The sequence below is a fragment of the Crocodylus porosus genome, unplaced genomic scaffold (assembly GCF_001723895.1).
Source record: "Crocodylus porosus isolate Cpor-Errol unplaced genomic scaffold, CroPor_comp1, whole genome shotgun sequence".
Classification (NCBI taxonomy): domain Eukaryota; kingdom Metazoa; phylum Chordata; order Crocodylia; family Crocodylidae; genus Crocodylus; species Crocodylus porosus.
Window position 1 is genome coordinate 223,606,870 of NW_017728886.1, and position 15,577 is coordinate 223,622,446.

At 42.2% G+C, this 15,577-nt stretch overlaps 1 protein-coding gene across 5 annotated transcripts in view; it reads right to left on the reverse strand.

Moving 5' to 3' along the window:
- The window catches only part of SLC7A13 (solute carrier family 7 member 13), an 87,269-nt gene that overhangs the window by 64,361 nt on the left and 7,331 nt on the right, over nucleotides 1–15,577 (reverse strand). The window contains exons 3-5 of one of the 5 annotated variants that reach the window (XM_019549890.1): nucleotides 12,397–12,761; nucleotides 11,847–11,924; nucleotides 8,832–9,860 (exon numbers count right to left, since the gene is read on the reverse strand). In XM_019549890.1, the coding sequence (XP_019405435.1) occupies nucleotides 9,834–9,860; nucleotides 11,847–11,924; nucleotides 12,397–12,761 (470 nt within the window). In that variant the 3' untranslated portion in view covers nucleotides 8,832–9,833. The other 4 variants (XM_019549880.1, XM_019549898.1, XM_019549873.1 and 1 more) reach the window with 4 other exon arrangements.

The window sequence follows — 15,577 nt, forward strand, 5'->3', positions numbered from 1 at the left end:
GAACCCCACTGCTCACGTCCTTCCAGGTTGAGAAGGACTCATCCATATCATGCTAGGTAAGTCATATAACCTGATTTTCCAAAGGTGGTCACCACTTGTGTGTTCCTCATTTTTCTAGGTACCCAACTTGAATTTTGTGAATTAATTTTGCAAAAGTGCTAAGCCCTCACAGACACACTATAGTATCCAGAAGAGCGTCATTAGTGAATCTTCTGTGAGCCCTCAAGGCCAGAATTAAAACTGGACTTTGGTGTCTAAAGTAGAATTTAGATGGAACCTAAGTTGTGACCTTCAACACTCCTGGAGCTGCCTGCATTTCATAGGAGTCTCAGTTTGGATCTTTGGGCTCACCAGATATCTGAAGTCCTGCTTCTGTATGTGCCCAAAAGCACTTCACTCTTGACAATACTGAATAGCTTGTACCTAGAAGCTGATACATAAACCTGATCTAATGCCAAAGTAGGCATTTAAATTCCTGTCTCCCCTGAACAGTGTGACCAGTAAGCATTCTTTTAGCATGCCTGATACATATCTGTAAGATAGGGTTCCCCCATATATGAGATGATGGCTTCTTTCTTTTAAAAGGTGGGTTCTGATAGCACCCCAACTTTAATACAATAGTCTAGTGGTTATAGAGCTAAAAGGGGGTCTGGGGGAGCAGAGAAAATTCTTTGCTCCACTTAGGTGTTCAAGTTCCTGTATCCCTAAAGACAATTCTAACGAGCAGGCTAGAGGCTCTCCTAAGATGGGGGTATTCTCAGCCTGCATGCTGAGGCTGTTGTGCTTCTGTAGTTTTATACAGAAAGGTTTCCCTTTGAGACTTGAGTTGAAGTAATTAAGGTGAAATTTATCTTCATAGCCTTAGCCCGTAGGAACACTTTTTATCACATTTTCAATTTATGAACCTGAAGAATTGATTTGATAAATGGAGCTAATCCTGCACATTTTAGATATTTTTATGATATCTTCTATTGGACCAACGCTATAGTTGGAAGCACTGTTGAACAAGCGTTTGGGCATCAAGTGCCCTTCTTCAGGTCTGGGTTCAAAAAATAAAATATCTAATAAAACATCTTTGCTTCTAAGATATTTCCTAAACTATCATGGCTACAACAACACTCCAACTCCTACTGTATTTTATAAGCCAATTACATATAAGTACCCAAGATGAAACAACTAAGAACTAAGCATTGCAATAGTAAGCCTTGAGGTAGCTGAGCACCTAATGGATCTAGCCCTCCAACTATGGTTAGATCCTTCATAAGCTTAATGGTGGATAGCAGTTTGACGTTGTCTTTTGTGAGGAGATAGGTTATTCATCTAGTAAGACATTTTTTAATGGAAGCCTATTGTTGTTGTTACACCATAAAAGCGTATGAGGCTTAAAAGAGAAATAAAATGCAGGTGTCCCTCCCAAAAATATGTTTCAAGGCTCCAATTCTACAATCCATGTGGAGCATCTTTATAGTTGCAAGATCTGCCCACTTGGTATCAGTGTCAGTATCACTGCAGGAAAGTGTCTTCATGGCAGTCAGTTATCAAAGAGGTTGGGTTCTGCTTATGTAGATGTACCTACACAATCTTCACCTATGTTAGGAACTGATATGGCTACAGAAGTGATTCTCAACCAGGGAACTGTGCCACACATTGCGCCTTGGTTTCCTTTCAAGGGTGTTGTGGGGTGCCACACAACTGTATACCTAACTGTTAGAACTGTTAGGTATACAAACAGGATTCACAAGATAAACCCAGAGATTTCAAATAGGAACCCATGGTGTTAAAAACATTCTGACCTACTGTGGTCATTCTGAGTTCTTTGCAGCAGAAGAATGATTCTATTATTATTATATTTTTATGGTCAAAAGCCAAGTGAAAACTAATATCTGGCATTTTTCCAGTCATGCCCTGAGTTTGGGCGGGGTATCTTGAGTCTGAGAAAGATTGAGAACCACTGGGCTACTGTGTATGCCAGAGCAATAAAGAGCTCAGCACAGGCTGCAAAAACCACCTGAAAACCTGAGTAAATACTCAGGTGTTTAGTTCCATACTCTTACCAGTATAAGCTATCTAGTGAAAGCCATCTCTTACTCAAGCCATCTAGTGTAAAACTGCATGAGGTATGTCTAAACTATACTACATTCACACTTTTGGCAGCAATGTAGACACACACCCCATGTGGAAACACAGAATAAGGAAAAAAATAAGAATGTTAACAAACACAGCTTTGTGTAGACAGAGGTAGTTAGCCATTCTAGTCTGAATTCAGGCAGAGGCCAGGGAAGGATGGCAGCCTACCCGCTCCAGGCTGCAACTTAGTGTAAACACCTCACCCACCTGGCCTCCACTGCTGGCCTGGATTGGGCACACTGTTTCCCTGCCCAGAGAAGAGTAGCAACCCTACAACAGCAGGGGCCAATCAGACAACTTAACCCTCCCCCTGGAACAGATAGTCACAAACAAGTGGGAAGTGGGGCTAGGAGGGCAGCAGAGCCGCGAGGATAGGGGAAATCAGGGGAGCCCTGGGAGGGGAGGCATTTAGGGAGCAGAGGGAAAGCCCAGAATGGGAAGGGGGAGGGATTCTTACCTCTCAGTCCTTCTGGCTTGAATATGTGACTGCTCCAAACTCAAGCTAGCATTAGCATCCATCAACATTTGTGCAACTCACAGTGTGACATGTAAAAAGGTCCTTAGTTCGGGCAACACATTTTATCACTAGGTAATGGAACGACAGAGTTCGAACTAAGTGACTTGCTCCGGTTCGTACTGGATGCCTGTGGCATAGCTGGACACTAAACTAATGTCTTTCCAGACCCAGGTTAGTATTTTAACTGCACAAAGACCCTTTCTTTCAATAGTCCCTAGTGGTCAGACTTTAAAATAGAATATTACCCCAACTAAAATTCTACTCAATCTGTGCAATATTTAAAAAATAAAATATTAAAGGAAATGGCTCCACTGAATGAAATAAATGTTTCTTCCTGCCTTACTTTCAAGTAGGAGTTCATTTCCAGCCAGATTTAATTCATCCCTCATGTACCTGAGATTTTTCTTTCTACAGCATCTGAAAAATCTAATGTTCACACCTATGCACCTTAGACCTTTCATGAAGAAAAAGCAATAGCCTTTCTAGCTGCATCCACACATGCAATCACATGCACGTGCTCTTGCAGCAGCTCAAATAGAAGTCATGCAAATTTGAGCCAGGGCTTTTTGCCTCGGAGCACGTGGCCGGACATGCACTTTGTTGTGTGGCAAATTGTGCCACTTGGGGCAAAATAACCCTGCCTGTCACCTCCGGGATCTGCAGCCAGGGGGAGCTACAGCCTGGGGCCAGCACAGGGCAGTATAAAAACTTGCCCAGTGCTGGCCCCAGCAATATAAAAATCTGCCCTAGCAAGCAGCACAAGGCTACCCCTTCTCAGGAACTTCTGGGGCCTGGCCAATTTGTATCTGGGGACACTAGCCCCTTGTGTCAGCTGGACTGCTACAGCAGCATCCCAAATCCATTTAAAAACAAACAAAACAAAAATATAGAGAGAGAGACAGACACAGACAGAGAAACAGAGAGAGATCAGTTGGGCAATGCTTTATTGATATATTTACAATGTTAAAACAATTTGGAAGCCTACCAGTGTCTCTATCATCATAATAAAGTAAATTTTAAATATCTATATGTGTTCATGTGTGCTTTTGGTTTTCTTCTCACATGATGGGTGTGTGATGGGGGGATGTGGGGTTTGCAGGACGAGGATGGGAAGAGGTGTGGGGGAATGTGGGAGGCTGTGAAGGGATGTTGGGGGATGCGGGCCGGTGTGTGGCTAGGTGTGGGACAATTGTGGGGGGACTGTGGGTATGGGGACACCTTACAGAGGGGCTGCTTGCTCAGGAGGGGTGTGTCCCCAGGTCCCCACAGAGTGTAGCCCCCCCACACAGCACATGGACTGCCCCCCTGCAGGGCCCCAGCTCCACCCTGGAAGGCCACAGCCCCCCCCCCAGGGACCCAGCCACCTAGCAGAACCACAGCCCCCCTACGCAGGGCACAGAACTTACCCCCCCAGGCTGAATTGGATTGGGTTGGACTGGCAGTTCGCATTTTCAGTGCATATGCCTTCCCCACCCCACCCTGCAGCCACAGTGCTGGTGGCAGCAGACAAGTGGGGCTATGCAGGTGCAGCAGGCAGCAATGTGGCACTGTATGACCTAAACTCTGTACACGCTGAATGGATCTGGCTCGGCCCATCCAAGGCTGTGCACTAGTGAACTGGGCCGGGTCCGTTCAGCATGTGCCGCATCACTGCCCACTGTGCCTGCAGCAGAACCACAGCCACGCTGCCTGCTGCCATCAGCACTGCAGGGGTTGGATGGGGGGGCAGGCATGTGGCAGCCCCCACTTGAGCCCCTCCACATACCCACCCACTAAGACATAGAGACATCCCCCCCACTGCTCCCCACAACACCTGACATCTCCCTGACACTCCCCATAGCCCCCAACAATCCTCTCTATTCCCAACACCCCCCAACATCCTCCTGTCACTCCTCACACCCACCTACAAACACCCACAAATCCCCCCACCCCATGTCCCTAACTTACCTTTGACAGTGCCAAGGGCAGCAGAAGCACCACAAAGAAGCTCTGGCCAGAAACCACAACTTCTCTCCTGGAGGACCAACTCCTGGGTTGCCTCCAGGCACGGTCTGGGACCATGTCTTGCCCCCTGTTTTGCAGCATGGATTTTTTTTACCTCTGGGGCGGGGTCTAATTTTGCCCCTGTGCTACAAATATACAGCACGAGGAATGTTTTTTGTTCCTCCACGAGCGTCTTGCAACATCTCAAGGGGGTTTGAGATGCTGCAAGACACATGTGCATGCTCATCTGGATGCGCCCTCTGGGTTCATTTGCATTTTGGAGCCTCTCTCAGTATACCATTAATTTATCCAGCAACCATTTAGGATGGTTTCCAGAGTAAGCAATGAACACATTGTTTTCAGTAACTCTGTACAGAGTTATTTCTATATCATTTTGGCTTCTAAATTCTTGAATTACTATAGGACTGAATTTTGTAGTGAACTGAATGTCCTGGAGCGGTGTCATTTTTATAATAGGATACTTTGTAAAACGGTTTCTCCTGGTAATGTAATATTCTAAAAACCAACATGCACAATAAATTAGTAGTACAGTAGTATGTAAGCATGGAGTGTCACAGGCCAGCTGGGCACTGTGAGTATATCAATCTAGTTGCAGACTGACTGTGCACTGCAACTTTATTAGCTACTGGGCTTTTTAGTTCGGGATCAAGGAGGTGATGTTGGAAAGAAAAGAAATGACAAGTTTCACTTACAAAAAGGAATTAATTTTACTTATGACAACAAAAGATATAGTTTGCATATATAATAGTTAATAAAAAGGTTAAGCTAATAAACAGACAACATAACGGTACAGATTAAAATTGACAGTGATAATAAAACAGATAAAGAAATTAACCAAGAGTTCCCTCTTGGTTAGTAACTTATCAATAGTCCCTCGGTTAGAAGATGCACATCAAGTTGAATCAGTGAAGTCAAACATCTCTGAACTGGGCTGCCCAAAGAAGAACTGGTGGAAGCCCCTCAGTCAGGATCTGGTCATTGCTCTCACAGGGAGTAAGAGAGATCCATGGGGGTATGGGAAAGCAATGACCCTCCAGTTCCGTCCTTCCCAAGGGTTAGTATGACATGTGTGTTCTTTTATATTCTAATTATGCTAATTTTTAGTTATGTAGCCATTCATAATATTGCTTTATAGCTGTTATCCTATGGGGTTAAAAGGTGTTAGAAATTATTATAAAGAGTTACTGCCCAAGCTTAGGTTTATCCAATAACCAAATTGCAACACAGCATCTTCAGGTTTGAAATTAACATTACCCCGCCTAAATCCAGCCCCTTCAGAACTCTCTTACTATGCTTTTTTGAGATGTTCTTTCTTGAAATGTACTGGATAAGCTGGGCAGTTGAATCCAGTTTTTATCATTATCAAGGCTAAATTCTGAGAGAGAAAGAACTATTAGGTCAGCTAATTTCACAGCTAGAGCTTTGTCTTTGAGGCCTAGTCAGTTCCACAAACAGTTACAAGTTACATTTGCAGGTTACAAAAATACAAGCTTCATATTAGACAAAAGCTCCAAATGCCTCCAAGAAGCACATATTTATTGCTTATTAATTTATTTGGTTCTGGCCATCACAATGGAGCCATCTAGTGGTAAGCACTATCTAAGGCAGGAGGAAAAAAACTTGTTAAAGGCACTACTCTATTGCACAATATATGGACCATTCAACAATTCAGTTCTCTTCAGTGGGCACATCTACATGAGACAATGCACAGAAGACCAATTTTACTGCACATTAGCATGACGGACAAAGCCCATGCTAAAGCACTCATGTGCAGTAGATTTAATTTAATGTGCATTAATGTCACTAAAAAAGTTCACCTGTGATAATGCACAGTAGCACCAATTATGGCACATTAATTAATGTGTAGATGTGCCCAGTAGGAACCAAATTGCTTTTAAATGTTTAAAATCTGTAATTATTACCGTACTGTGAATATGGACTTAAATATATTGCAATAGCAACTTTCAATATCAAATGGTTGAAAAACATCTCTATCTTTTTTGCCTTGTTCACACCAAGGTTCAGTATTTCTTCTGCAAGAACTCTTTCTTACTCGCATTGAAGCAAAGTAAAGAACACTGCAAAGGGGAGTTGTTACAGTATCTGGACCCAAACGATTTAGCAAAGTATCCCCAAAAAATCATTTTTGGTTTATTGGTTTACTGACCAGTCTGCATGTCAAGCTCCCTGGTTCTTTTTTTTATATGCCTGCTGAGGCAGAGCTTAAAATGATGTTAGTACATTTACTATCTAAGCAGAAAATGCTAGTAAGGAACTTAAGACTAGAAGGGGCTTTCTGGATCAAAAAAGTCTGAAGTCCATATTTAAATTAAGTTTTTCCTGATTTTTCAATAATACTGACCTTTCAGCTGCTTGCACTGCTTCAGTGGTTTAGCCACAAAGCTAAAACCACTGTAGTTTTATAGTTATAGTATTGTTCCAAATCTGTTGACCCTCCATATAAGTAAATCCCACATTTTTAGTTTCAATGTTAAGAAAAACAGTATTTATCTTTAGCATTAATTGACTGTCACAGATACAGTCATCCTGCTATTACCCTTGAAAAGACCCCCAGGTGAAACAAACAACCAAAGAAAGGAGACCAAAATCTACATACACTAAAAATGCTGAAATAAAAACTGCTCTGGAAAAAAAATCGGATTTTATATTATTATTGTAAGCACAAGAATATTGCAAGTCTGGATTGTCAATGGCCTAATAATCCTGTATATGAATGCAATTTTTATGGTGGAAAAATAAATTGAGATATATTTAAGCACCAGAATGTCAGAAATGACTCTCTTAACAAGTCAATTGATTTTAAAAAAGCATAAAGGATATATAATTCAGTCTAGTCTGAGAGAACTATAATTTTATTATTTAAGTCCTATATCTATTTATTATTTAAGTCCTATATCTCTTGTTCTTTGACACCCAAAAGAAAGATTTAAGAATCAGTGTTACTTCAAATGTTCAGGATACATTGAGAAACTTTATAATAAATAAAGTGGTATTGATATTCTGTTTTTTTTCAGTGGTTGCATCTATATTTGTGCTTTACTGTGGAGTAGACTGATTAGCTCTACAGTAAGGTGTCACTGGCTACACGTGCAATAGTATTAGGGCAAAGTAAATTAATTAGCTCCAGACAGTACTATGTTATGGTGGAGTAATTAACTGTGACGATACACACGTGTAAATGATGATGGGGCTGGGTGGAACACAAGGGTCCTAAACTGCAGGGGCTGCCTGTGACCAAGCCACATGGCTCTGCACTTTAGCAACCTTGTGCCCCAGCCAGCCCTCCACCAACAATTGCCGTCACCCAAAGCCCAGGTCTGACCCACCAGGCCCTCTGCCAACCTGGTGCTGCTCTGCTCCAGGTCAAATTGCTACTGTCTTGGGCACACGTGTAGATGTTGCACCTTGAAAGAGCTAACTATGGCTCAAATGGCTCTGGAGTTCATTGAGTGGCATTAATTGTATGTGTAAATACACTCAGTAGGCGAGTCCAGACAAGTACACGTGTAGCATCCAGTGCTACAAAATGGTCTGAGGCACCATGCAGCAAACACACTGCATATGCAGGCATTCCACACATTGCTAATTTACAGCATGGGGGAGGGGTATGGGGGGGGTTGACACCAAGAAATCCCAGTGTCAAAAAAAACCATGCCTAAAAAAAAGAAGGGCAGCACTCATGACAGCATTGTGCACCACCCACAACTGGAGCTTAGCTGGCCGGATCCACACTCCGGCTCTCAGCCAGGCTCCCTGCTGCCGGATTGCCATATATGCAGTCCCTAGAGACCTCCAGACTCCTGAAAGTCTGCTGGGGCCAGCCCAGGTGCTGACCCTAGCCTCCCCTATCTCACTCACATGTCATGTGCCAGAGCACTTGTGCACTTGCACCCCCCAGGGACAAGCAGCAGTGGTACATATTGTGCCACTGTTGTTTGTACCCAGGGCAATACTGGTTCCCACTCCTGGGGACACACCTAGTGTTTAAAAGAGACCTTCCTATCTAGAAATATAAAGGTTTGGTGTAAACAGGGAACTAAATTTGGTTATTTCTGTGGGGCAAGAATCATGTCTCTTACATGTTAATCACCAACAGTGTATGTGGCATGGGAGAAATAATATCAAATAATAATTAATTAAAAAGTAGTTCAATTAGAAAAACAGTTGTACTCTAAATTTCAATATGGGATGTGACATCTCCATGATGTTCTCTGGTCCTTAATAATGGACAAATATAAAATTTGGCTGCTGTAAATCCCAGGAATAAAATAAAACATATAACACATCAACAACATATAAAGTGATATGGCATTACGTCCCGATTTAAAATATATACATTTGCTTTTAAGAACCTGTTTAGGTATAAGATGTATTCTGTCTCTCTTTGCAAAAAACTCAACATCTTCAGAAAGATCATGTGTTAGGACAGAGGCCAAAGAAAGATGACAATAACATCCTTTCTTTGAAATGCAGATTGGAAGTTCTTCTATCTGAGACTTGAATTTGAGTACTAAAGGTAAAGTTTGCTTGACTTTCCTTAGTCCATAGGAATACTTTTTTGTTAATTAATTCTCAATGTAAGAATAAGAAATGATGTTGCACAGGTGAAAGACATTATTTTATGAGCAATCCCATACAGCCCCTTGTCCCTATTTTGAGCAATCCTATTTAGCCACACATTCACTTTGGATAATATGTAAACCCTCAGCAGCTGTTGTCTGTTACCTGTGCTGTTCCACTTAATGTACCATGACTATAATGAAAATAGAGATAGCCTTTTCTCTGTGGTTGTAGGGGCCAGGACTAGAAGCAATGGCTTCACATTGCACCAGAGGAAATTTAAATTGGAGATTAGGAAGACCATTCTGACTATGAGCATGGTGAAGCACTAAAATAGGCCACTTAGAAAAGTTGTGGAATGTCCATCCCTGGACATTTTCAAAAGCAGGGAGCTAGACTAGATAACCTCGTGAGGACCCTTCCAGCCCTACTTTCCCAAAATTATGCAGGTCTACTTGTCATCCATGGTGCCATTTCCCTTGATTCTTGTCTTTCGGTTTGTTTCCCACTGATCCTTTTTCTTTCTTTGATATAATTTGTTCCTCTGACCACTTGCAGAATCTTCTGACAGATGGGCATTTATGTCATACGTGTTACAGGCCATTCATGCAAATACATTCAAGGTGAAACTCTTCAGAAGAAAATGTTATGGTGTTGGTTAAAACCTATTAGCATCAACAAGGTTTCCTTTTGATGCAGAGCAGCTGCATAAAGGGAAGCTTGAAGCCAGGGCATATCAAAATCATGGGATCCTAGGAGAGGAGCCTGAACTATGATTTTTTCCAAAGTGCCAAGCCTAGGAGTTGAAACAAGAATATGGAACTCAGCATTTAGGAAAGTCTGAAGAACACAGAAGTAGCACAAACTGAAATTTGAAGTGTCTGTTACATGGGAAATTTTTCCTGAACGCAGGTTTAGATTTTCCAGAACTTCTTTTTGAAAGAAATTGCCAAAAGAATTTATTTTGGAACAAATTTATTTTGGAACAAATTTATTTTGGAACAAATGAATTATTTCTGGTCAATTTTTCTCTATAACCAAATAGAGTGCCAGACTACCCCAAATCCCAGGGAGTTGGGATGAGTCCAGAGATTTCCCCAAGGTGATAAGAGTCCCTTATTACAGGTCAGGAAGCCAGTGGTAAAAGTCCTGAAAACCTTGGTTTGAGCTAGAGGTCTACCCAGAAGCCTAAGCCCTGATGTCCCTTGTTGGTCTTAGGGAAATACCTGAGAAAGAGAAAGGCCTGGCTGTATTAAAGGAATTATAGGATTAGTATGAACCATCAACATCATACAACCATGGGGAGCCCTATGGGAAGGATGACATGGTGCTGGAAGGCATATTTGGCCTACAGGCTGGGGCTTGGGCACCACCCCTCTCCACCTCCAGATTAATCTAAGGACAGTGCTGGTGCAAGAGAAAACAAATGACCATATATAAATTCAGGTTGGAAATTAAAACGTTTCTAACCATCAGAAGAGGTAGGTTCTAATTCAGCCTTCTAATAGGAGTAATAGTAATAGGAGTAAAAAACCCCAAACTCTTTTAAGACCTCTTAAATCTCCCTTAGTTACTTTTCTTCTCAGGGTTTGCCACACATTCAGGTCTAGCTTCTGTTGTTTACAAATATCACTACATAAATACACATTTAAATGCTTCTTCCATTTAGCCAGAAAGCAGAATGTTTAGCACGCCTTCCTACTTCAAACACATCTGTGATTGCCTATTATATATTAATTATTAGATCAAAGACCTGCTAAATGACAGCTCTTGAGACATTTCAACATAAATGTATGGATAATTTATTTTTAACAAGATTTGTGTATCTGTACATATTATTTTAAAATAGGATTTTAAAAGTCCCAGGCAATAATTTTTTATTTTTTATTAAAATCAAATTCATACAAACACTGTAGCAGAGAAGCAGAACTACAAAGTCCTCAAACCCATAAGTCCTAAAAAGAAAGCTATTCCATCATACTAAAAATAATCAGAATATCTCATTTATACTGAATCTTGAAAGCACATTTATCTTACTATATTGCTATACATTGAGTATGTGTAGTATTTTAACTTTATTTCTGTGATACTGAACAAATATACAACCTCTATCACCTTTACCAATTTTACTTGTTCAAAACAGGTTATCTATGCATGTAGGACTCAATGCTGCATAGTACTCAGTGTTGTGAATGAGTGCTAAGTATAGACAACCCTTTAAACATATGCTTAATTTTGAGTATATGAGTATTCCAGTGAAGCTAAACTTCTTGACTGAGATTATTTTTAATGCCAGTGGAATTACTGGCAGGCTTAAATTTAAATACATGCTTAATTAACTGTTTTGCAGATCAGAGTCTTAGAACCTATGTTTCCCTTCATGATTCCTACTCCCTGGGTCAAAGAATTTCCTCTGACTGGTAGCAGCACAGGGTTTAAATATTTTCTCTTAGTCATACTTACAATCAGCAGATACATCAACAGGAGAGACTTCCAGCAGGAGTTGTAAATAACAAGTAATTTTACCAACAAAACCAAAATATAATTTAAAATGTACAAAAGGCAGGTAAATAAGAAGGCCTCCCAGCATAAAAATAAAAGCATATATATACTGCACCTTTGGAGACCAGATTATAGGAGCCAAAACTAAGAATAATGAAATTGCCACCATCACAAATGCTACTGGTAAGAACACCTACAGGAAACACAAAAAGACTGTTTCAGAAAGTATTATTTGCAATAAAAATAAAATTCTTATTGGAATAATAAGTACAAGCACAGTTCTTGTGCAATCACAACTTCCTATTGTGCCTGGCAGTGTATCAACAAAAGTCAAAGTGACCTAAAGTTTAATCTAACAAGGAAGACATTGCCAGTGTCACTGAGTCATATCATCTCATGGTTTCCCCATACTCTCCCATCTCTCTCTTGTCTTCTGCATAGACTGGACACTGGGGCAGAGGCCATCTTTTGTTCTGTTTGTACAGGACCTAGTATCCTTGATACAGCATTGGAGTTCTAGGGACTAGAGAAACATGGATAATAACAAATAATAGTGAGCTCTCATTTTATAATTGCTGTTCACAATCTAGATGTTTCGCAGCTTTTACCCTAGATCCATGACCCAGGAAATTTGTTACAATATTTTATAATAGGTTTCTATTTACCTTGTATGGTCGGTGCAGATTAGGCTCCCGGTATCGGAGTACAATTAAGCTAGCACAGGTCAGTCCAATCATCAGCCACACGGAAAATCCAAAGTAATTTGTTAAAGCAATGAGATCAGAGGGGATAATAAAAATGGAAGCAATGATGGTTGAAAAAATCATGGCTGGAGCTGGTGTGCAACAGTGAACATTCAGCATGGATATTAAAACAGGCAAATGTCCTGACTGACTTCCAGCATAGCTTAATCGTCCTAATGTAAACATGCTACTGTTGAGGGCACCAAATATTGAGACAGCAACAGATAAAGGAATGATCCAAGCAACAGCAGGGATTACTCTGTCAGCCCATGTGACTGCCACAGCAACTGCAAGGAGACAAGAAGGTATTAAGACTAAGGGTGTAGCACTCCAATAATCTCATTGAAATCATGCCAAACCAAGAGAGGTACGTTCTGGAAGTAGGCAATAAAGAAAGAGAGAGACCCATGGCAATGTAACTAGTGTCGTTTCACTATACATATGTGGTAGGAAGAAAATCTGGGGAGGAAAACAAATGTGCTAACTCCTCATGTGACACTTAAGGTGGAGGATCCCTGTGTGGTGGCCTGCTAGGGCAAAGACAGGTCAGAGGATATAATATAGCATGGATCATCTAGTCTTCCACCCCATGGTGGGACTGCACTAAGAAACATGAAGGTCTATGTCCTAGGGACAGACATTCAAGAAGTGTGAACCTGAATTGATTCTATCTTTGTGGGTTAGTCTAACCTGGCTAGGCTAAATCAGTTTTGTAACTGGACAGACATCACAGAAATGCAGGCACATGCCTGCAGTGACTCAGGCTCGGGGGGGGGGGGCTAAAGCATCCCTCCCTTCCTTCCACAGCATGGAGCTGAGGGTGGGGAGTGGCCAGACTCTAGCAGAAGGGGCATTACCAGCTACTTATTGATTCTGCCTGTTGATTCTACGTGAATTCTTGCTTAACAGGGAGTGGTGAGGGGCAGGAGAGGAGCAGCCCACAGTCTGTGCTGGAGCTTCAGCCAGGGAGCAGAGGGGAGGGGCCAGCCCTGCTGTGGAGCAGAGACCCCACCCCACCCCCCAAGCCCAGAGAGCATACCAGGATGCTGGGGGTAGCTGGTTTATCTTAAACCAGCAAGGAGTCTGCTTGGTTTAAGATATCATATTGGGTCAAATGGGTTTGACCCAAATCAGTTAAGTCTGATACTACATTCAACCAGGTTTATCTCAAACCTGTTTCAGCCATTCTCAAACTGGTTTGTGTGCACCTAACATTTGTTCTATTACAGGCTTAAACCAGTTTCTGATCACTTAATGGTTTATGTGTAATGTCCATCCCTAACCCTCATGTCTCTTGCAAATCTGTCATTGTTATAGCGTATGCAAGTGCAAAGGTCATAGTTTACTGGGCAAACAGTCAAACAACATAAGGCACACAGATACTGCAATAATGTGAGAGTAGCTGGTGAGAACAGAAAACAGTCATTAAGTTGCATTAACAGTGCTGCCCAGCAAAATTGGAAAGACAGACTGCAATCCTGGACGTATATCTTTATCAAGTATACATGGGCACAGTTTCCTTGACTTCTAGAATCACTTCAACTTATATCTCTGGAGGAGCTGGTGCCCAGTATGTAAATTTGAATTCTCTCGGTTTAGAATTGACTTGCAGTTGTTTTGTGTCTTAATCACTAGATTGCCTGAGAACATGTTGGGTAGAAGGCTGTTGATTGACCCTGCAAGCTTTCTGAGCTTCATTTGAAGATGAGGAAATATAACTGCTTCCCTCAAGAGAAGCATGCCAGCTGTCACTCATGCCTCATTAAGGAAGCAGGCTTTAATCACAGGATGGAAACAGCTCCTCTTGGGTGAGTCTTGAAGCAAGTGCAGTGGTGGGAGTCTCTCAACTCCTGGGGCTTTGTATACTTTTCAGAAGAAACATGAGCATCGGTTACATTTTTTAAATTTCCCTCAAGCATTTTTTTTAATTTCCTTCAAGCTTTTCCAGGGCAGTCATTATTTTTGTATTTGAGCCCTTTCAAAATATTAGCAAATTTATCATAGACTTTCTAGGCAGCAACCCTAGATTTCAGGAGGGCAAACTTCACCGAGCTAAGCAGAATAGTCAGGGATGCACTGAGGGCCCAGAGGGAAGGGGAGCCATGTGTCCAAGGAGAGTGGTAGCTCCTCAAGAAGACGAACCTCCAAGTACAAATAGAGGTAATCCCAACGAGGATCAAAGGGAGCAGGAGGGCACAGAAGCCCCCATGGCTCACCAAAAGCATCTGGGAATGTCTCCTAGCTAAAAGGGAGGCGTACACCCAATGCAAAAGAGGGGACATCACCAGGGATGACTATACTGCTTGCCTGGGGATGTAGAGGGGCAGTCAGGAAGGCCAAGGCAGAGATGGAACTCAGACTAGCTTCCCGGATTAAGGACAATAAGAAGTCCTTCTTTAAATACATAGGGGGTAAAAAGAAGGTTCTGGGTAATGTGGGGCCCCTGCAGGACACGTTAGGAAATTCGGTCGTCACACCAGACAATAAAGTCAACATATTTAATGATTTCTTTGTCTCCATCTTCCTAAGCAGGGACCGGAACAGCCACCCCCCCGCTGGGCCCACCTCAGGCCCCAGGGGAGGTACACCTAGGCCAAGGGTTAGTGAGGAACTAGTTAGGGAGCTTCTGGAGGGACTAGACGTATTCAAGTCAGCCGGTCCAGACGATCTCCACCCTAGAGTACTAAAGGAATTGGCTGAGGTCATTACAGGACCCCTGGTGTGGCTTTACAAGCACTCGTGTTGCTCTGGTGTGGTGCCAGAGGACTGGAAGAGGGCCAATGTGGTTCCCATCTTCAAAAAGGGGAAGAAGGAGGACCCGGAAAACTATAAGCCAGTTAGTCTTACTTTGATCCTAGACAAGCTGTTCGAGAAAATTATGCTGGCACACATCCATGAGGGGCCAGCAGAGGATTTCATGGTTAGGGGCAACCAACACGGGTTCATCAGTGGCAGGTCCTGTCAGATCAACCTGGTGGCCTTCTATGATCAGATAACCAAATCATTAGATGGAGGGGTAGCAGTGGACATAGTCTTCCTGGACTTTCGGAAGGCCTTTGACACTGTCTCTCACCCTGTTCTCCTTAAGAAACTGGTGGACTGT